Source organism: Geotrypetes seraphini, chromosome 7 (genome assembly GCF_902459505.1).
Source record: "Geotrypetes seraphini chromosome 7, aGeoSer1.1, whole genome shotgun sequence".
NCBI lineage: Eukaryota > Metazoa > Chordata > Amphibia > Gymnophiona > Dermophiidae > Geotrypetes > Geotrypetes seraphini.
In genome coordinates this window covers 21,630,046-21,652,770 of record NC_047090.1, presented here as the reverse complement: position 1 = coordinate 21,652,770, position 22,725 = coordinate 21,630,046, and the positions used below count along the sequence as shown (strand labels likewise).

Sequence of the window (22,725 nt, the reverse complement as noted above, 5' to 3'; positions counted from 1 at the left end):
CCCCCCATGGCAGCAAAAATGGCAGAAGGGATGCCTACTCCATCCTGCCAATGTGACTCCCCCTCCTGCAGCAGCGATGCGGCTGGAGAGACACCCACTCTCTCCTGCCAATGTGACTCCCCCCCCTCACAGCAGCAATATGGCAGGAGTGATGCCCATTCCCTCCTGCCACCAAAGTCTCACTCCCATACCAGGTGCCTCCCCAAACATCCAGTACCCTCTACACCCCCCCAAAAAAAGGCAGGAGGAATCAAGTCCTGATTGAATTAGACTCCGCTTCCTTTTATTTGGGGATACAGAGGGAGAAGCCTAAGGCCCTGATTGGCTCAGAATCCTAAAGGCTCTCCCAAGGGGTGGGGCCTTAGGCATCTGAACCAATCAGGGTCTTAAACCCTTCCCCATGCGTCACATGATGCAGCAGGGAGGGAAAGCCCTACCCTTGGAAGCGGCGAGCCTATGAGCAGGACAGACTGAGCTTCTGTCATGCTTCAATGTCTCTGAGAATGTACGGGGGTGGCGGGGACAGCGGAGGATCTCTGGTGGCAGGAGGGAGTGGGCATCCCTCCTGCTGTATCGCTGCCATGGGAGGGGGAGTCACACTGGCAGGATGGAGTGGGCATCTCTCCTGCTAATTTTCATTTACAGGGGGGGGAGGTTCGGCATGGCAGAAAGAAGTGGGCGTTCCTCCTGCTGTTTTTGAAGGTGATAGGGGTCATTTCGCAGTGCCGGTTTGTCGGGGAGGGAGGGACATCATTGCGGGGTATGTGTATGTGCTTTTTTCTCTTTTTTTTCTTATGGGACAGATATTTTGAATGTGTAACACATGCAAAAATATTTGTGCCATTGAAAAAAATGAAAAAAACGCAGACTGACCTGTCGGTAACACAGTTATCAACAGGACTAACCTGTGGGTTTTTTCCAACAGCTAAACCCTCTGCTTTATGTTTTTTTGCATTGCCAAGCAATGTTAGTGCATTAATCGCTTGGCTACTTTGCATGGTATTTTAGCTAATTTGTATGGCCGGATTGGAAAATGGTTGATCGAGTGAAAAAACACACGGTAAGCAATTTTGTGAATCCGGTTAGTAATAGTGATCGTCGCTAAAGCTGTGAAAACAGGTTTAGCGATGATCGCTGACTTTAGTGAATCTAGCCCTTTGACTTTTATTTATTTATTCAATTTTTTTAGCCTGTCCTCCCAATAGAGACCAGAATGGGTTACAAGTTTACATATACAATATAAGTTAGTAATACAATAGTTTGGGTAAGGATTACAAATAAGGATATGATATATATATATATAATACAATATAGGCACAGTATGAGTTAGCGATAAGACAGGTGGAGTGAATTCTTCAATTAAAGATAGGTCAATTTTAACAGTAGAGGAACAGACTTCTTACGGTAGTAGAACAATTTTTATACTCGGTGTGAGAAATCTAACATTTGAGTTGGGTCTTATTTCAGTAGCGAATCAGTTGTAACTTTTCTTTATAAGTCGTCGAGGAGGGTTCCTGAGATAGCATATAGGAGATCTAGTCAAATTTGGTTTAGGGTTAGGCGTTATCTTTGTGGGTGGTAATTAAGTACAAAGATTGGTTTTTACCCTTCCTGAAGTTTAATAATCCTTCCAGTGATCTGATGGTTGGCATGATTTCATTCATATTACCAGTAGGATCTGATATTCTCCTCATATCATGAAACAGCTAATGCAAATAACTAATGGGCAGACTGGATGGACCATTCAGGTCTTTAGCTGCCGTCATCTACTATGTTACTATGTTATTACTTCTCCATGTTTGAAACTTAGGATGGCAATATATTTACTCGTATTTCTGTTTTGCTTGCAGTCTACTGAAAAGAGATTGTCAAAAGTATTTAAAGATAGACATTATAAATCTACTCCTACCTCTGGTGAGCCACCTCTTTGTGGTAATTTAAGAAGAAATTCATCAGATACAGAGATCTATTTGGTCAAAGACTATTATTCATCAGCTTTATTACCAGGTATTTTTTTCTTCATCATTATATTATATTAGTTCAGGAGTTCTTAGGCCAGTCCTCAGGACACCTCCTTATAGTTGTATTTTCAAGATATCCCAATTAATATATATGAGAATAATATGCATGCACTATCTCCATTGTATGCAAATCTATCTTATGCATATTCATTGTGGATATCCTGGAACCCCCACTAAATGGAGGTCCCGAACACTGGATTGGCCACTGTTGGAAACAGGATACTGGGCTTGATGGACCTTCAGCCTGTCCCATTATGGCAACTCTTATGTAAGTGCTATATTACACAATATATTAACTTCCAAGATTCAATAATAATCAAAGGCCAGTATAAGACAAAATATAAGTGTTTTACTATAAGCCACAATAGATTCAAGGAAATTTGTGACATAAAATATTTGTGTAAGAAAGATATTTGATATCTTCAATAAATAACAATGATCATATATTAAAAAATCAATATGTGACACAAAGACCCTACAAATCTTGGGAACAAGAATAAATCCTTGCAGCACTTATAGGCATATGGTTATTTTGTATAAAGGACTTGAAAAGTCATCTTCAAAGAAAACTATGTGATTCACTGGTAGAACTGCTGCCTTTGCACCCAGAGGTTGTGAGATCAAATCCCAGTGCTGTTTCTTGTGACCCTGAGCAAATCATTTAATCCTCCAGTACCCACCACTTTGAATGTCAGCTTTGAAATGCCAAAACCACAAAAAGGCAACATACAAGTCCCCATTTCCTTCCCCCTTCCCGTTGAATATGAGAGCTGGCAAAAAAGGTATAGACGGGTGCTCAAAACTAATACCAACGCTAAGGGTCGGTTAATGCCAGATTTAGGTTCATGTTAATGTACGCAAAATGTTCAGAGTATTAATATGAGCATTAAAAATGGCCACACAGGCCCTGATTCAATAAACAGCACATACCAGTAGGCCTACTGAGTTAGGTGTCTAACCATTTATTTAATTGGTTCAATCGGTGCTGCTTATTGAACAGCTCCCTTAAAAAACAATTAAAAAATTAATTTTCCTGTAGGCACCATGTAGGCATCTACACTGAAGCGCCTACTGGCACCTACCAAAAAGTAGGCATGATTAGGGGTGAAGTTTGGACGTGGATTTTGTTAGGTGCCAGTAAGCATCTATTTTAGGTGCTGGTATATTAGGCCAAGAAAACCCTGGCTTAATATATCGACATCTAGCAATCCCCCCTTTTATAAAGCAGTAGCATGGTTTTTAGCCCCAATCATGGCAGTAACGGCTCTGATGCTCATAGGAATTCTATGAGCATCAGAGCTGTTACTGCCGTGGCCGATGCTAAAAACTGCGCTATGGTTTTGTAAAAAGGAGGGAATATGATGCCTACCAGTGCCTAAGTCTGATTTAGGCCCCAATAGGCACGATTCTACAAATGGTGTCTAAATTTTATTATAATAATAAATAATCACCCTTTATACTATAAAACTGGCTTAAAATATTAAAAAAATTAAAATCCATTGTGATATAGTGTGATTGTGAACTGCTCAGACCCTCAACCATAACGCCTAGTGATATAGCATGGCACCGGTTGCCAATGAGACCATCATTGCCTTCACTGTCTCATATCACCAAACACATTATATATACTCAGTAAGCAAATGCTAAATATATCAAAACCACTTATCTGAGGCTCCTTGGTGGTGATGTCGATATCAGGCAGCCGCACCGGGCTACAGTTGCTTCCTTAGTGATAAAAATAATAGTGTTACACTGCTGTATCAATCTCCTTGAACCCCCTACTCGAGTTTCATAAGATAGTGCTTCTTCAGTCATACTAGACTAGTGCTTCTTCAATCATACTAGACTAGCCCATTCATGAGCTTCCTCAACCTAGACCGGCAGACAGCTCCAATGAACTATTATGTTTATCACCATAGAAGTAATTGTAGCCCGGTGTGGCTGCCTGATATTGACATCACCACCAAGGAGCCTCGGATAAGTGGCTTTGATGTATTTAGCATTTGCTTACTGAGTATATACAATATGTTTGGTGGTATGAGACTGTGAAGGCAATGAAGGTCTCCTTGACAACCAGCACCATGCTATATCACTAGGCGTTATGGTTGAGGGTCTGAGCACTTCACAATCACACTATATCATATAATAGATTTTAATTTTGAATATTTTAAGTCAGTTTTATAGTATAAAGGGTGATTATTGATTATTATTATAATCAAATTTAGGCACCATTTGTAGAATCGTGCCGATTGGGGCCTAAATCAGACTTAGGGCTATCCTGAAAACCTGACTGGCTAGTGGTCCTCCAGGACAGGATTGGGAACAACTGCTGTATATCATTCAATGCAAAAAGTGCAAAGAAGGATGCTACATTGGTGAAACAGGTCAGATGCTAAAGACTAGGATCAACCTACATAGATATTATATTAAAAACTAGCTGATGCCCCGGCGTTGCACGGGTATTTAATTATAGCAATAACACTGTAAATGGATTCAAATAAAGATACTTTATAGTGGTGAATGAAATTATTTTTTTACAGCTTAATAAAAAGTACAATATTCAAATTATAATGTGAAATATTTGACAAAATGAATACAATACAACTAACGCAAAACGTGATTATAAACAACATTTTCAGTTTCACCTCCTGGAGCAAGAACATATAAATTCTTGGGTGAACCCACCCTTGAGCAAGCAACATAGAGTTGTGGGCCGCGAGACCCCCAGAACATATCACCCCAGGTAGTGAGGGATCTGCAGACCAAGTTTCGTTCAAATCGGTCAAGCCGTTTTTGAATTACTGTGAGAATGGCAGCTTTTTACATTTTTTCCATTGACATGAATGGGTGAAATCTGATTTTTTGTTTGTAGCTCCGCCCACGTGTGCAGGTGGGCCGCGAGACCCCCAGAACATATCATCCCAGGTAGTGAGGGATCTGCATACCAAGTTTCGTTCAAATCGGTCAAGCCGTTTTTGCGTGATCGCGGCACATACACACACACATACCTCCGATTTTATATATATAGATTGCAATGCCAACCAGGATGATATCTCTGTTTGACAACACTTTGGAAAACCTGACCACTGCACCAATGTTTTTATGGTGAGAATACTAAAAGGAAATTTTAAGACCATCCAAGAACGTATGACCTTTGAAATCAAAATGATGAAATATTTTGATACCTATCAGATAGGACTTTAAAAAAAGACCTTGGTTTTCTTTCACACTACAAAGAAATTTAAACTGCTTTGCTACCTCTTTCTTACCTGCTTTGTTACCTCTCTGTCTCCTACTTACCCACCTACTTCTCCCTCTTCCTGTGAGACTATCACTGGAATGCTTCCATGTTTCCCTTACATATACTTATATTTGTCAACATTTGCTTATTTCTAATCTGAGGAAGAAGGGGTTACCTTCAAAATCTAATCATTAAGTTAGTCCAACAAAAAAGGTATCATCTTATTTCCTTTATGTTTTTATTTTATTTCTACATATTACCTTGAAAAGATGACTAACATGGCTACCACACCATTTCACTCATATGTAGGAGGAAAAAAATCCAATTTGCAGGGCTTCCAGGAAGCAGACATCTAATTGACACCTACCTGATAATAGCTGCTGAGGACTAACTGAACTTTCTTGATGTACTGCCAAACTGGAGAGCTTTATGATTCCTTAACTTCCTTAGCAATAAGAATGTACCTCATCTCTGTAAAATGCTGGTGAAAAATAAATGTCCTATGACATAGGTACACAACTAAAGAGCCCTGTGATCCGTTAACAAGAACACATTTCAGTCCAGTAAATCAAAGTTCTTAATACATTCCAATAAAATAGGGAAGAAAAAATTGTAGCTTTCCCTGACTACCAAGAGGACACAAGCTCAAGAAACAAAATACCTATCTATACTCACATGAGAGTGTAGTGTAATGTAGTGTTTCTCAACTCGGTCCTGGAATTCCCCCTCACCAGTCAGGTTTTCAGGATATCCACAATGAATATGCATGAAAGAAATGTACATATAATAGAGGCAGTGTATGCAAAACAAGTTTAAGTGTTCTTTGTGGATATCCTGAAAACCTGACTGGCAAGGGGTTACTCCAGGACTGAGTAGTGATTAGAGCTATAGCCTCAGCACCCTGAGGTTGTGGGTTCAAACTCCACACTGTTCCTTGTGACCCTGGGCAAGTCACTTAATCCTCCACTGCCCCAGGTACATTAGATAGACTGTGAACCTGCCGGGACAGATAAGGAAAATGCTCGAGTACTCAATTTGTAACCCGTTCTGAGATCCTTTGGGAGGCCAGACTATGACTACTTGCCTACCACCATCCCTATAGGCTCACTATTTGGAAACTTGGGCCTGGTAAAAGTAAGGTCAACCAATAAAAAAAAATTCTGCTATAGAAATAAGTGAGACCCGGCTGGATAAATGCACGGGAATCCCACTGACTGAACTATGGCCAGCAGAATTCCCTATCCAGCATTAATCAAGACCAGGGAAGGATGATGGAGGGGAAATAACCCTTATATGAGAGACAATCAAATTGCAGAATCACCATCCTCCATGATTCATGATGCCTTTTAATCCTGCTGTAAACCACCTTGAGTGAATTTCTTCAAAAAGATGGTAAATCCTAATAAATAAATAAATCCAGCTAGAGTATATGGAACCAATGTGGCTGCACATTGTCTACTGAGCCAAACCACTTCTGTATCATGCCAAGAAGACCACTAGGGTGAGTCTCTTGTTCTATGGTCACCAGGAGTCAAATCTGATTCAAGGGCACATCTGGATCTGTCTACGAAGCACCTTATAACAACACACTACCTGTGCATGAATCTTTGGATTTGGTTACCAAGCTAACCCTGAGCATCTCTAGGTTAATAATCATGGGAGACTTTAACTGACCTATCAAAACTCTAAATACCATATGTGCTGTTTTCCTTGATACAATGGCAGCACTAGGATTCAAACGGATGATCAAGGGACTTGGCATTGAAATCATTTTCTAATTAAATTTTCTATAAAGTACAACCTAAAACAGAAGAGCTCCACCAAAATTTGGAAGGAAATTTGAGAGATGAGAAATCTAACCATTGAGAGTTTGTATATGGTTTGTTCATCAATTATATACTCTTAATAAACTAATCCCTTTTGATATACTTTGCTCCACATACCTACTAACATCCTCTGCTTATTCACAATGGATCATACTCAGTGAAATACTGTCTTCTGTACAGATACAATATGACTTCATATCTTCTAAAAATACTATTTACCATTGGTCTTTACGGTCTCTATCAAAAGGGAAAGCTATATCTTTTTTTTATAATATTCTAAGAGACCAATCCTTCACTTTCTCATATCATGCTATGAAACACTGGGATAATATAATAACCATTCCACTTTCTGACATTGACTGGGAACTCTTTTGGTCTTCAACAAATCGCCCACTTTTATCTTCTAGAGTTTCACAGTCAATGCTCTTTGTAATGTGGAATGCAATATGGACCCCATTTCGTATGTGGAAAGCCAAATTAAAACAAGATTCTATCTGCTGGAACTGTTTGAAAGAGGAAGGAACTCTTGATCATATGTTCTTCCATTGTACTCTGGTCCGTTCTTTTTGGTCCAAAATCTGGAATACCATACAATCTATCACCAACTGCTCAGAAGAGATTTCTATGGACATTATAATCCTTCGATCTCAACACCCCTGTTTCGCGCAATCAAATTGTCCTCCTAAACTCATTGATACCATGTTTGTGACTGCTCTCATGCATATTCTGAAAAATTGGAAATCATCTTCGTTATTAGATTATACTTTTTGGTGGAACTCTCTATGTATGTACCACAGATTTGAATCATATGCATATGAAAATAAAATTTCACTCCATAAATCCATGAATTGGAAAAACAAAAAATCACCCTGGTCATTTTTAGATTCATATGTACATTCTACTATGTAGACACTCCTGTCTTCTCCTCTCTTTAAAAATTATATATATATTTTTTTTTTTCTTTCTCTCTTCTTTTTTCCTCTCTCTTTCAATTTTTACTTTGTCCTATTTCACTTTCTATTGTCATACATCACCACAAACAAATCCAAAAACAACTCTGAGCTTTTCTTAATAATATGGGCCTTTATAATTAACTGTATATTAATGCAAAATGTTATACTACTTTTATGTATTTGAATTGCTCCTTGTATTTTTTAAAAAATACTGAATAAAATTTATTGAACTAAAAAAAGAGAGTTTCCTGGAGACCTCGTCCTACCCCTCTAAAGAAAAAGTTCTCCACAAAACAATGGATGCTTAAGCATCAAGGATGCAAACTGGATAGGAAATGGTATAAATCTTGTCCATATGGGGACAGACTGTAGGAAACACATGGCAATGTACAGCCATACCATAACGTTGCCAAAAAGCAATGAAAGGAGTTCTCAGAAGAGGACTCTGCCAGCCTAAAGCTCCTGTGATGCTGTGTGGGTGCTTCTCTATGAGTGTGCTCTTTCCTTTCTTTAATGGAGTTCTTTTTTTACTCATTTTCTTTCATTTTTAGTTGAATAATATGAACCGCTTTGTCCTACATGATAGTTCAAACAGAATAGAAAGTCTGCATAAATAAAATAAAATACTAGCACTAAATAAACAGGTACTCAGTAATCAGTTACCCTGGTATTACCATTATTCAGTGACAGTACCCAGATAGCTAACAGGATAGTTATCTGGGTATGACCACTGAAAATTGTCAGTGCCCAGGTAATTCCCAACTCTGCCCTGACTCTGCCCCTGGACTGCCCTGGCACTAATTGAATAGTGCTACAGTGGTCAGACTCATATTCCGTGGCATTATCTGGTTATAGGTTGCTGCTTATCCTGTGGTGACCTGGTCAGTGCCAGACTATGGCACACCATCCCCCTATCTGTTAGAACACTAGATGGACTTTGGAGCTTCAGGAAGGCCGTGAAAACCTTCCTCTTTACAAACCCAGCGCCTTAAGGACATGCACCCAGAAATGCCATTCAGAGTCAATGCACCTATGCCACCTAATCTCACCATATTCTCCTTAGTATATATGTTTTATTGTCTTGTCTATATTGTAAATTATGTCATCTCTGTCCTGTCTCGATTATATTATGGATGAACTTTGTAACCCGTTCTGGGCTCCTTTGGGAGGATGGACTAAATAATTGAATAAATAATAAAATAAATATGTTAACTGGACAGAAGCCTCTCCTACCTGGTTAACTAGTGTTGAATATCAACTCCAATATTTTTCTCACTGTTAGGAATTATCAGGAAAGGAATGGAAAACAAAGATGAAAATGTTATAATGCCCTAGTATCGCTCTATGGTATGGCCACACCTCGAATACTGTGTGCAATTCTGGTTGGCAATATCTCAAATTGTCTGTGTGCAATTCTGGTTGTCATATCTCAAAAAAGATATAGCGGAATTAAAAAAGGTACAGAGAAGGGCAACAAAAATGATTAAAGGGATGGGACGACTTCCCTATGAGGAAAGGTTAAAGCAGCTAGGGCTTGGGGAAGAGTTGGCTCAGGGGTGATATGACAGAGGTCTAAAATACTGAGTGGAGTGGAAAGGGTAGATGCGAATCACTTGTTTACTCTTTCCAAAAATACTTGGACTAGAGAGCATGTAGTAAAGCTACTAAGTAGTAGATTTAAAACAAATTGAAGAAAATATTTCTTCACACAACGTGTAATTAAACTCTGGAATTCGTTGCCAGAGGATGTGGTGAAATCAATTAGCTTAGCGAGGTTTAAAAAAAGGTTTGGATAATTTCCTATAAGAGACATCCATAAGCCATTATAGAGAGGGCTTGGGGGAAATCCACTGCTTACTCTTAGGATAAGCAGCATAAAATCTGTTATATTACTTGGGATCTAGCTAGTACTTGGGACCTGGGTTGGCCACTGTTGGAAACAGGATACTGGGCTTGATGAACCTTCGATCTGTCCCAGTATGGCAGTTCTTATGTTCTTATGTTACCAATGGTGTGCTACAAGGGCTGATCTTCATCCACTTTTTTTCCACATATTTATAAATGATATTGTGGGAAGGCTGTTTGAAAAGAGTTGCCTCTTTTTAGATGACACTAGAATCTGCATCAGAGTAGATCCAGCAAAGCTTGGTCTAAAATTTAGCAACTAAGATTTAATGCATGTAGGGAAAAAGAACCCGATGTTCACTTACAAAATGGGGGGAACACTGCTAGGGGTAAGTAACCTTGAAAGAGACCTGGGAGTGATGGTAGACACAACATTGAAGGCGTTGGCACAGTGCGCCACAGCCTCAAGGAAAGCAAACAAAATGTTGGGTATCATTAAAAAGGGTATCACGACCAGGACGAAGGAAGTCATCCTGCCACTGTATCGTGCAATGGTGCGCCCGCATCTGGAATACTGTGTCCAGTACTGGTCACCATACCTCAAGAAGGACATGGCAGTACTTGAGGGAGTCCAGAGAAGAGCAACTAAGCTGATAAAGGGTATGGAAAATCTCTCATATACTGACAGACTAAAAAAGTTGGGGCTGTTCTCTCTGGAGAAGTGGAGACTTAGAGGAGATATGATAGAAACCTTCAAGATCCTGAAGGGCATAGAAAAAGTAGACAGGGACAGATTTTTCAAATTATGGGGAACCACAAGTACAAGGGGGCACTCGGAGAAATTGAAAGGGGACAGATTTAGAACCAACGCTAGGAAGTTCTTTTTCACCCAGAGGGTGGTGGATACATGGAATGTGCTTCCGGAGGCTGTGGTGGGCAGGAGCACGTTACAGGGCTTCAAAGAAGGTTTGGATAGGTTCCTAGAGGACAAAGGGATTGAGGGGTACAGATAGGAGTAGAGGTAGGTTATAGGGATAGGAGTAGAGGTAGGTTATAGAAATAGTCAGGGACCACTGCTCAGGCAATAGGCCTGATGGGCTGCCGCGGGAGTGGACCGCTGGGCGAGTTGGACCTCTGGTCTGCCTCAGCGGAGGCAACTTCTTATGTTCTTAATGTTAAAAAATGCAGGGCCATACAATGGTTAGAGCAACCAGCAAAGCCAGGTTCAAATCCTACAACTGCTGTGACCCTACTGCTCTCTGTGATCCTAAGCAAAACTTGTAACCCTTCATTACATCAAGTATAGGGCTACCAGATTTTCCAAATGGAAAATCAAGACCCCTCTAGACCCGCCCCCAGGCCCTCCCAGTTCCACCCATCCCCACCCCAGTCCCACCCCAATCCTGCTCTAGCTCCGCCCCAGCCTTAACCCCCACTACTTGACTTTGTCAGCAAGAGGGCTTCTGCACATGCGCAAATGTGATAACATCACCTACACGTGCGCATGTGCGTGATATCACTGCGTGGCATCTGCACATGTGCGGATGCCCTCCTGCCCGATGGAAGCTTTTCAAAACCTGGAAGCTTTTCAAATGGACAAAGTGCCAGATTTTGAAAAGCTGTCTGGACCCCCGGACATGTCCTCATAATATCCGGGGAAATCTGGACGTCTGGTAACCATACTCAAGTACAAAATTAGATTGTACATCCTTTAGGGACAGGTAACATCCAGTACCTGGTATACTAGAATATAACTTGCCTTTAGCTACTGTTGAAAAGGTGTGAGCTAAATCCAAATAAATAACATTTGGGTTGCAAAAATCCAAGGCAAGTGGTACAGTATATGAAGTAAAATACTTCTGTGCATAAAAGACGAGCAGAATTTGAGGATGGATGTATCTGATGATCTTAAGTTGACCAAACAAAATAGAAAAGTTGATATCAAAAATCCAGAAGAATGCTTGGATACATAAAAACAGACATAGCCAACCGGAAAAAGGAGGTGATAATGCCTCTTTGTAAGTCTCTCATGAGATCTCATTTATAATATGGTATATAGTTCTGGAGATCACTCTTTCCAAAGTTTATAAGCAGTATAGAGTTAGTCCAGAAGGCAGATACTAAAGTGGTCTTCATCATAAAGTATATGAGGACCAGGTTATAGATCTAAATATATAAACTGTGGATGAATGATGGGGAAATATGATAGAAACTTTTAACTATATCTATGGTATAATCACACAGAGGGTGGTCAGTCAAAAACAGGTGGGGGAAGAGAATAAGGGGAGATGCAAGCTGGGTGAGGCATAGGAAAAGGTACAGAAGAACAGCTAAGAGGTAGGAGGTAGGGTTGGGGGTTGGAAAAAGTTAAGAAAAAAGGGGCAGGGAAGTGGGTGAATATCGGCTTAACCAGCTAAATGGCCACGGTCAAAAGTGAAACCGGATATTCAATGCCGGTCTTTGGAAACATGAAAGAATAAACGCAGAATGCTCAGGTTTTAGTAATGTATTTAATAAAATATGGAGCCCATTGACTGCATTTGTTAACAAACAATAAGAATAATATAATGATTGGTTTTCTTTCGCAGATATCCTTACACATCCAGGGTGGGGGGTAGGCAGGGGGGATATATTGAGAAATTAAACTATATAAGTATAATATTGGTAATAATTAATATGAGTTAACATGTTATAATAAGAGAAAACGGGGGGAAATGGTTCTTTTCTTTTTTTTTTTTTGTATATTAAGATGCATTTTATTCAAATTTTTAATGTTATATTATCTGTAATGCATAGCCAATTTGAAAATGCAATAAAGATGTATTTAAAAAAAAAAATTAATATCTGGGCCCAGTGCCGACTATAGAAATTAAGCAGGTTGCCTCCCATAATTTGAATATCGGCTCCCTTATTACTAACAACTGGGGTTAACAATATAATATTAAATCTGAACAGTACCCTACTTTGATAATGTCCTCTGTAAGGGACCAAAATTAGATCTCATGTATCGTATTTATCCTAGTATCTCCTGAAGCTACCTAAATAGATGGCCTAGAAAATTGACTCCAATGATATTTTAGCATAATAGATTTCATATTAAAAGGGATATCTACAAAACCTTGTATATGTTTGAGCAGAACTTAGTGTCACAGCAACGGAGGTAGTATGCTTTTGATGCCGAGAAAGCTCAAGTGAGATTTAGAAACACAGAAATGAGTGTATTAGTACTTTTGGAAGTAAGTAAGTTGGAGAGGTTTTGTTAAGTGTCCTCTATGAACCTGTAGAAGGCCTGAAGTTAACCAGGTGCTTTGTAACTAATAGCTTCCTGATATGTTTAACTGTATTTACCTTGCATTTTATTTGCTTTTTCCATAAGAATGACAGACCTCCATTAGGTGGATGACTTAAAATGGAATTCAAACAATAATGAGAGGCTTTTTACTGCTCTATCAGGAAGAAACAAGAATGAAAAAGCATTGTTTCCAAATGCCAAGTTCTTGTTTAGAAATGGTTTAATTGTGTAAGTGAAAGTCAAATTATCTTTTTGCAACTAATTAAACAACAGGGAGACAGGCCATATGATGCTAACACTGTTTTAGGAGGAGCTAAATCATGCTTTCTCAAGAAAAGCATCGTGGCTTTAACTATATTTGCTTACTGTAATATTTCCCAATGAGATTGTAAGTGTGCATACTACGGTATTTCTTATTATATTATCATGTATATAGGGCCTAGTTCTATAAATGGTGCCTATATTAGGTTCCGCTAGGTGCCCTAAGGATGCTTAGTGGTGCCTAACTAAAATTTGCATGAAACTTAATTTTTTAAATGGAATAATTGGTGCGGTAATTGATCACGCCAAAATCTTTCTATCTATATTTAGACCCCCTTTTACAAAGCCACGCAGCCGAGTGCAGTGTGGCAAGTGCTCCAGCGCCCATTCAATTCCTATGGGTGTCAGAGCATTTACCGTGCCAGTCTGTGTTACCGGCTTTAGTAAAAGAGGGGGTTAGTCATGATATAGGTCTGTAAGAACAGCATACTGTTTTATCTTTTCCCTCTTTTAGGTCTTATAGTAATTTCACTTATGCACAAGGACTGTGGAAGACTGGAACCTACCAATATAGAATTAAACAACCTGGTAAATGGTTTGACTAATTTTTCCCTAAACTATTTGTTAGAGCTGTTGACTGGCACCATTAGTCCTGGAGGCTTCCTTGATTTTAAAAGACTGAGGGGAATAGTTATCAATGTGAATTACCGTTAACATGTTTTATTGTACCACTAACGTATGCCATTTTATGCAATGAGACCTACTTACTAATAGTTGGGTGAACAGTAAAATAACACATCTGATAACTTCCCTCCTTAATTAAAGAGAAATGCCTCTAGAATTCAGAATCACTGCTGTATGTAATAAAAGTGAGCCACATACAGGGCAGTCAAGTCATTGTGACATCATTGACGAGGCTGTCGCTTAGACAGTGATGGAATGAGGCATTATGACATCACAATATCAACACTTTTACCAGAGACTGAAACTCTTCACACTAAAGGGGGAAGTTATCAACATGGGCTATTGTTAACATGTGTTATTTTACCACTAACTTATGTTATCTTAGCACAAGTTCCATTTTATGTAAAGAGACCTAGGCCCTCTTTTACTAAGCCACGTCGGAGCAGCATTGGAGTATTTAGGGTAGGGTTTCCAGACGTCTGGACTTCCCCAGATGGCTTTTCAAAACCCGGCACTTTGTCCGGGTTTTGAAAAACTTCCAGCTAGCACCGACGTTGGGATGGTATCTGCGCATGCACGGATGCAACGCGGTGACGTTTCATGAAAGACGCAGAGGAGCAGCGCATCAAACAGTTTCCTGCTATGTGAGCCTTTGCAGCCCTGAAGAAGTGGCATGTCAGCCACATAACGATCGTAGACTGGCTGCACATAGTTTTTCCTGAACTTACAGTTTAAGTTTGTAGTTGCTGCCAGCACAGTTTTGCACAGTGGAATTATCATGATTTTGTTTTTGCACTTCTCTAGATACTGTATATGTAGTAGCCACAAAAGTTTTTTCTGCCTATGATAGATGGATGGTTGGGTGGGTTTTTCTACCCTCCTGTATAACTGAGGCTTTTTCTTTCGTTGGCTTTCATATGGTATCAGAGTTCAGTGCTTGTTGCTGAGTGTTCAGTTCTCTTTTGGGGAGATTTTGTAAATGGTATTTAGATTAATTGTTTACATGGCATAGTAATTGACTACTGTACTGCGATCAGTAACTGACCACAGCGATCAGTGTTTCTCTGAGCAGCATTTTCTACAGGAGGAATTTGACCTCCTAGATTCTTTGTTCAAATGATTCTTATCCACACTGTTCTTGAAATTTATGTACTGAACTTTCTAGACCCCTGAGGAAGAATGTTTTTCGAAACACAGACCGGTTTGGGTCCGGTAGGCCTTATATCAAGAACTAATGTTTGGATATTGATTTTTATTATTGCTATTATTGTTATTTTATTGATTTTCACTGATTTTTACAGTTTTATTTGAATAAAATTCCTGCTCCTTGTACATTCTCTGTTATTTTGTTTTGGTTTTACATAGTAATTGACCACGCCATTAAAAACTAATTTAAAACATTTTTTTAAATTATCAATTTAAGGTTGCGAGTGGATATCTGCATGGTGCCTAGCGACATCTAAGTTGAGGTGTCCTTTGCCGCCTGACACCTACCTCAAAAGTAGGCTTGGTTAGGGGTAAAGAATAGGAATGGTAAACATAGGCGTTGCTAGGTGTTCGAGTTAGGCACTGGTAAATTAGGCCAGGTAAAACCTGGCCTAATATATCGGTGCCTACCTAAACGATGCCTAGTAATGCCTAAGTCTGCCTATTATACATCACCAATTCTAATATTATTCAGAGTTTTAAAGGACTTTTATCAAATTTATGATTGGGTCTCCTGAGGAAGAAAGCAAAACGGGGCCACGTTGGGACCCCAAACCCTTCATAAAGTTAAGTTATTATTTTATAACTTACCCAGTTTCAGTGATGTTAACTTAATACTATTCATGAAGAAAAGAAAGCCATGACACATTGAAGCATTGAAAAATTGTGATACATTCTTTATTTTTCTGTATCCTAGCTTGAAGTGTGATCTTTATTGAAACAGTTACAATGATTGGAAAGTGAACTCTGTTCCATTCTTGGGAGGGTATACCCCTTCCTTGTAGAGTTTCATGCCTCTGAGTAACCTGAAAAAATCTTGATCACACCATAGATAGGTTACTATTATAACAGCAAAGTCAGTTCACATTTTTTGACTAAAGCAATTTCTGACTTTCCCTAGTTTTTACTAGTATTACCCCTGTGATATCAGAAAGAAATATATTTTGTAACTTACATTGGGGCAGACATGGCTTCTATGGGATGGGAAGCACATTCATACAATGACCAACAAGCCAATGATTTATTGGCTTCCTTTCACTTATTTACGACAGAAGACACAGTTACTATCCCCACTGATTGGGACCACATTGAGACATTGCAAAAACGGGTGGTCCGCGCTGATTTACACGCGGCCACATTGGCAGAATATTGTCGTTTAAAGAGGATCCCACGTGGATTAAGAATGAGAACAGCACCCAGACTCTTTTTGGATAATACAACCTTTTTAGAGAAATGGAATGCAGTACTGAACAAATGTTCTCTGGATTTAATGTTGTTAGTGATTGAAACAACTAAAACAGAATTACAAACTTATAATGGTGAACTTCAACAAGCCAAAGAGAGTTTGAAATCTATGGGCAATGTGGAAGATTATAATCAAAAATTAATAGAACTCAACCTTAAGATAGATACATTTAAGGAGGATCTACGAAAGCTAAAAATCAAAAAATTAAGACAAGTTGAGTTAGATTATACCAGAGGATTTGTGTACCCTTGGATGGACAAATCCAGTAACAACAAACGCAGGAATCGGCCCACATACACGCAAACTTCTTCTGACACCTCTGAAGACGACAAAAAAACATCTTCTGGCCCCAAAAAAGGGAGCAAAGGGAATCAAACAAAAGACCCAGCTTTGTTAACCAACGAAGTTAAAAATGTGATAGGAAACAAGAAAAAATCTTTCAAGAAATGGAAAAAAGATAAAACCGAGGAAAACTGGAACGAGCACAGGAAACATCAGAGAGAATATCACCGTGTGGTCAGAACAGCGAAAAAAGAGTATGAGGAGAGACTTGCCAAGGAGGCACGGAACTTTAAACCATTTTTTCGATATGTGAAGGGAAAACAACCAGCGAGGGAGGAAGTGGGTCCCCTGGATGAGGGAGACAGGAAGGGAGTGGTAAAAGAGGAAAAGGAGGTGGCGGACAGATTAAACAAGTTCTTCTCATCAGTCTTCATGAAAGAGGACACATCCAACATGCCGAATCCAGAAAAAACCTTCAAGGGGGACCAAGAGGAAAAACTATTGTCAATAGAGGTGAGCCTCGAAGACGTACTCAAACAGATAGATAGATTAAAAACAGACAAATCACCGGGACCGGATGGCATCCACCCGAGAATACTGAAGGAGCTCAGAGATGAAATAGCAGAGTTACTACTAAAGATCTGCAACCTATCTTTGAAAACAGGGGTAATCCCGTAGGACTGGAGGATAGCGAATGTTACACATATCTTCAAAAAGGGATCCAGAGGCGACCCGGGGAACTACAGACCAGTGAGCTTAATCTCAGTTCCAGGGAAGATGGCTGAATCTTTAATCAAAGACAGCATCGATGAGCATGTGGAGAGAAATAATCTGATGAGAACCAGCCAGCATGGTTTCTGTAAAGGAAGATTTTGCCAAACGAACCTACTGTGCTTCTTCGAGAGGATAAACAAACAATTGGACCATGGTGACCCCATAGACATCATATATCTGGACTTCCAAAAAGCCTTCGACAAGGTACCCCATGAGCGCCTGCTAAGAAAACTGTGGAACCACGGAGTGGAAGGAGACGTGCACAGATGGATCTGTAATTGGCTGAAGGACAGGAGGCAGAGGGTGGGAGTAAAGGGACACTACTCGGAATGGGAAGCAGTTACAAGCGGTGTCCCGCAGGGGTCAGTGCTAGGACCACTGCTGTTCAATATATTCATTAATGACCTAGAAGCAGGGACGAAGTGCGAGGTTATAAAATTTGCGGACGACACAAAACTCTCCAGCAGGGATAGAACTGTTGAGGAATGTAAAGAGCTACAAAGGGACCTGAACAAACTGAGTGAATGGGCGAATAAATGGCAAATGTGCTTCAATGTAGAGAAATACAAAGTCTTGCACATAGGGAAAGGAAACCCGATGTACAACTATAGCATGAGGGGGATGGTATTGGGTAAAATCAACCTAGAAAAGGACTTGGGGGTTCTGGTGGACCAAACAATGAAGCCGGGTGCACAATTCGCAGCGGCCTCAAAGAAGGCGAACAGAATGCTGGGCATTATCAAAAAAGGAATCACTACCAGAACCAAAGAAGTTATCTTGCCGTTATATCGGGTGATGGTGCACCCTCATCTGGAGTACTGCGTTCAATACTGGTCGCTGTACCTTAAGAAAGATATGGCGACACTTGAGAGAGTCTAAAGAAGAGCAACGAAAATGATAAAGGGCATGGAAAACCTTCCATATGCCGAGAGGCTGGAGAAACTGGGGCTCTTTTCCCTGGAAAAATGGAGATTTAGAGGGGACATGATAGAAACTTACAAGATCATAAAAGGTATAGAGAGGGTAGAGAGGGACAGATTCTTCAGACTGGCAGGAGAAACAAGAACAAGAGGGCACTCAAGAAAATTGAAGGGAGACAGATTCAGAACAAACGCTAGGAAGTTCTTCTTCACTCAGAGGGTGATGGATGCCTGGAATGCACTTCCAGAGGAGGTGGTGCAGCAGAGTACGATTTCGGGTTTCAAGAAGGGGTTGGACAGGTTCCTGAAGGAAAAGGGGATTAAGGGATATAGATAGAGGGGGTACTATACAGGTCAAAATGTCTTCAAAAGAAGATCATTTGCAGGTCGCTGACCTGGGGGGCCGCCACGAGAGCGGACTGCTGGGCACGATGGACCTGTGGTCTGACTCGGCAGAGGCGATGCTTATGTTCTTATGTTATGAAAAAATAAATGGTCACGTTACAAATGCCTCGGGTCCGAAGAGTTCAGGGGGGCCCTGAATACTGCCTGCTTCGATGACGTCAGTGTAACTGCCTCTGGGACTGGCTCCAGTACTGCCTTCTCCTCAATGCAACCGAAATCGCAGTCTTCAAAAGTCTGAGGGCAGCAGTTCCAACACACTAACCTGGAAGCCTTTTCTCTGACACTGGAATTTTGCATCAGAGGGAAGGCTTCCAGGTCAGCTGTGGGCAGTGAGTAGGAAACGCTGCCTGTGGCCTTTTGAGGACTGTGAGTTTGGCTGTACTGAATAAGGAAGGAGGAGGAGGTGCTACTTGGACTTCTGGAGATGGGCCTGGGGTTTACTCTCGCAGGAGGGGGACATGGGGGAGCAGAGGATGGGGCAGGGAGGGGCCAGGGCCATGGAGGGGTATAGCCAGGGGGCCCACCAAAGAATTAATCCTGCCCTGGATGTAGCACCAGCAGCAGCCTTACTCTCAGGTTGCCTCCGGCCTACACTGTGCCTTTCCCTCTGATCCATCCTGCCCTTTCTGATGCAACTTCCTGTTTTCAGAAGGAGTGGAATGGGTCAGAGGGAAATATGCTTTGCAGGCCAGAGAAAGCCTGTAAGTTATGCTGCCACTAGTGCTACACCATGGGAAACTTTCTTACCTTGCAAAGGTACTGTACATTGGTGGTGAAAGAGAGCTGCAGGAAGGGTTGGGACTGGAGAAAGAGATGCTACATAGAAACATAGAAAACATAGAAATAGACGGCAGATAAGGGCCCACGGCCCATCTAGTCTGCCCACCTTAATGTCCCTCCCCTACCTTTGCCCTGTGAAGAGATCCCATGTGCCGATCCCATTTGGCCTTAAAATCAGGCACGCTGCTGGCCTCAATCACCTGTAGTGGAAGACTATTCCAGCGATCAACCACTCTTTCAGTGAAAAAGAATTTCCTGGTGTCACCTCGTAGTTTCCCGCCCCTGATTTTCAATGGATGCCCTCTTGTTGTCGTGGGACCCTTGAAAAAGAAGATATCTTCCTCCGCCTCGATGCGGCCCGTAAGATACTTGAACGTCTCGATCATGTCCCCCCTCTCTCTGCGCTCCTCGAGCGAGTATAGCTGTAATTTGTCAAGCCGTTTTTCATATGGTAGATCCTTGAGTCCCGAGACCATCCGGGTGGCCATTCTTTGCACCAACTCCAGTCTCAGCACATCCTTGCGATAATGCGGCCTCCAGAATTGCACACAGTATTCCAGGTGGGGCCTCACCATGGATCTATACAATGGCATAATGACTTCCGCCTTACGACTGACGAAACCCCTTTGTATGCAGCCCATGATTTGTCTTGCCTTGGACGAAGCCTGCTCCACTTGATTGGCAGACTTCATGTCCTCACTGACGATTACCCCCAAGTCTCGTTCTGCTACCGTTTTTGCTAGGATCTCGCCATTAAGGGTATAAGACTTGCATGGATTCTGGCTGCCCAGGTGCATAACTTTGCATTTTTTGGCATTGAAGTTGAGTTGCCATGTCCTAGACCATCGCTCCAGTAGGAGTAGGTCGTGCATCATGTTGTCGGGCACTGAATCTTCGTCTGTTGTGCATTTGCCCACTACATTACTCAGTTTGGCGTCATCGGCGAATAATGTTATTTTACCTCGAAGCCCTTCTGCCAAGTCTCTTATAAAGATGTTGAATAGGATTGGGCCCAAGACTGAGCCCTGTGGTACTCCACTAATCACCTCCGTCATTTCGGAGGGGGTGCCGTTCACCACCACCCTTTGGAGCCTATCTCCAAGCCAGCTTCCAACCCATTTCGTCAATGTGTTACCTAATCCTATAGAACTCATCTTGCTCAGTAACCTGCGGTGTGGTACGCTATCAAATGCTTTGCTAAAGTCCAGGTACACGATGTCCAGGGACTCCCCAATATCCAACTTCCCCGTTACCCAGTCAAAGAAGCTGATCAGGTTGGATTGGCAGGATCTCCCCTTAGTAAATCCATGTTGTCGGGGATCCCGTAGATTCTCTTCATCCAGGATCTTATCTAATTGGTGTTTGATTAGAGTTTCCATTAGTTTGCTCACTATCGATGTTAGACTCACTGGTCTGTAGTTTGCTGTCTCCATCTTTGAGCCTTTCTTGTGGAGTGGAATGACGTTAGCCGTCCTCCAGTCCAACGCTATACCATGCGGGGAGGGAAAGATAGGAGTGAGAAATTTTGTAGAACTTGTAGTCCAGATTCTCAGACAGTCCCAATGTCACAATTTTAAACAGGCCAGATTCTCAGGTGGTCCAGATTTCTGGCATACGGATTTTTGGATTTCTACTGTATGTGATACCATTCAGTCATTTATTTGTCAGCTAGAAATACTGACCTTGATTTGGGAGGATTTCTAATGCTTCACTATTCTAACCCTAAAAAAGTTATTTATAAGAATTTTTTGCAGCATGTTTGCTTACCAAGCTGCTAGATATTGGAATGAATTACCATGTATAAGAAGTCAGCCTGACTACTGAAAAATGTGAAAATTATTGAAGACCTCTTTATTTAAGAAATATTTGACTAGCCAACTGTAGTTTTGCATCTGTTCTTCCTTTGGGGAATGCTATTCTGTATAATACATATACAGTAGTAGCTCTGTGTTTTCTATTTAGTTTATTGTATCAATTAGATTTTATTTCTTGGGAAAGTATTACACTTGCACTGTATTTTATTCCTGGGGATGCCCAGACTTCTTAAATTGTGAGCCACACTGAACTAGATAGGTATGTGTGGGGTATAAGTGCCATATAATGTAATGTAATGTAATGCAATCTACATAAGGCTGAATATCACTCCTCTCTGGCTAGTTTGCAGCTCTGTCCTTGCTTTGTCCACATAACACTCTGGCAGTGGGCTGAGGCAGTCTGGAAGGATTTCTAGTAGCACTATCCAGACTGTGCTGCCGAATATTCACAGTTAGAAATGTCTAGGGCATTTATCCAGGTGATGGCTGCCATTATCCAGACCAAAGCCTTTGAATATCAGGCTTTTAATTTCTGATTTTGGAGTACTTGATGTCTGGAAAACGTTACGCTTTAAACAAAAAGACTAACCAGCCAATATTCATGCGATTTAACAAGCCAGAAATGGCAGAGACAGGTGGAATAGCACTTAACCAGTTAAATACAAATATTTGGCGCGAGATAACCATTTATCTCTGCTGAACATTCCTGGGTGGGTGACGCTGTGTTCTTTCTGGCAGTTTGAGAATAACTTTGTGAAGAGAGAGCAATATCCAGCAGTGGTATGTACATTGTAAAGTTCCTCCCGTAGTCTTAGCCTTACAAGTCACTATGAGTTTTGTCGTGGTGTGGGTTGTGGCATTTTCTCTCACACCCGATTTTATGTCATTTTTTGTCTTGTAGAAGCTCCATGGCTCCAGTCTATCCCGTGATAATTGAAATCTCCCATAATTATGGTGTTTGCATTTTTACATGCTCTCCTCAATTCGGCCCTCAGTTCTTCATCCATTGCCTCTGTTTGTCCAGGTGGGCGGTAGTACAGTCCCATCTTTATCTCGGCTCCCTTTCTTCCTGGTATTTTAACCCATATTGATTCCAGTCGGTCATTTGCCACTGTTATGTCCACTCCGGTCGAGTGAATGGCATCCTTTATATAAAGTGCTACTCCTCCCCCTTT

The 22,725-nt window shown here is 41.0% G+C and overlaps 1 protein-coding gene across 3 annotated transcripts in view; it reads left to right on the top strand.

Annotated features, from left to right (window-relative positions):
• Nucleotides 1-22,725, top strand: part of LOC117363311 — a 393,068-nt gene that overhangs the window by 252,899 nt on the left and 117,444 nt on the right. For 2 of the 3 annotated variants that reach the window (XM_033950808.1, XM_033950806.1), the window contains exon 9: nt 1,851-2,007. In XM_033950808.1, coding sequence (XP_033806699.1) covers nt 1,851-2,007 — 157 coding nt within the window. The remainder of the gene's footprint in view (nt 1-1,850; nt 2,008-22,725) is intronic. The other variant, XM_033950807.1, reaches the window with a different exon arrangement.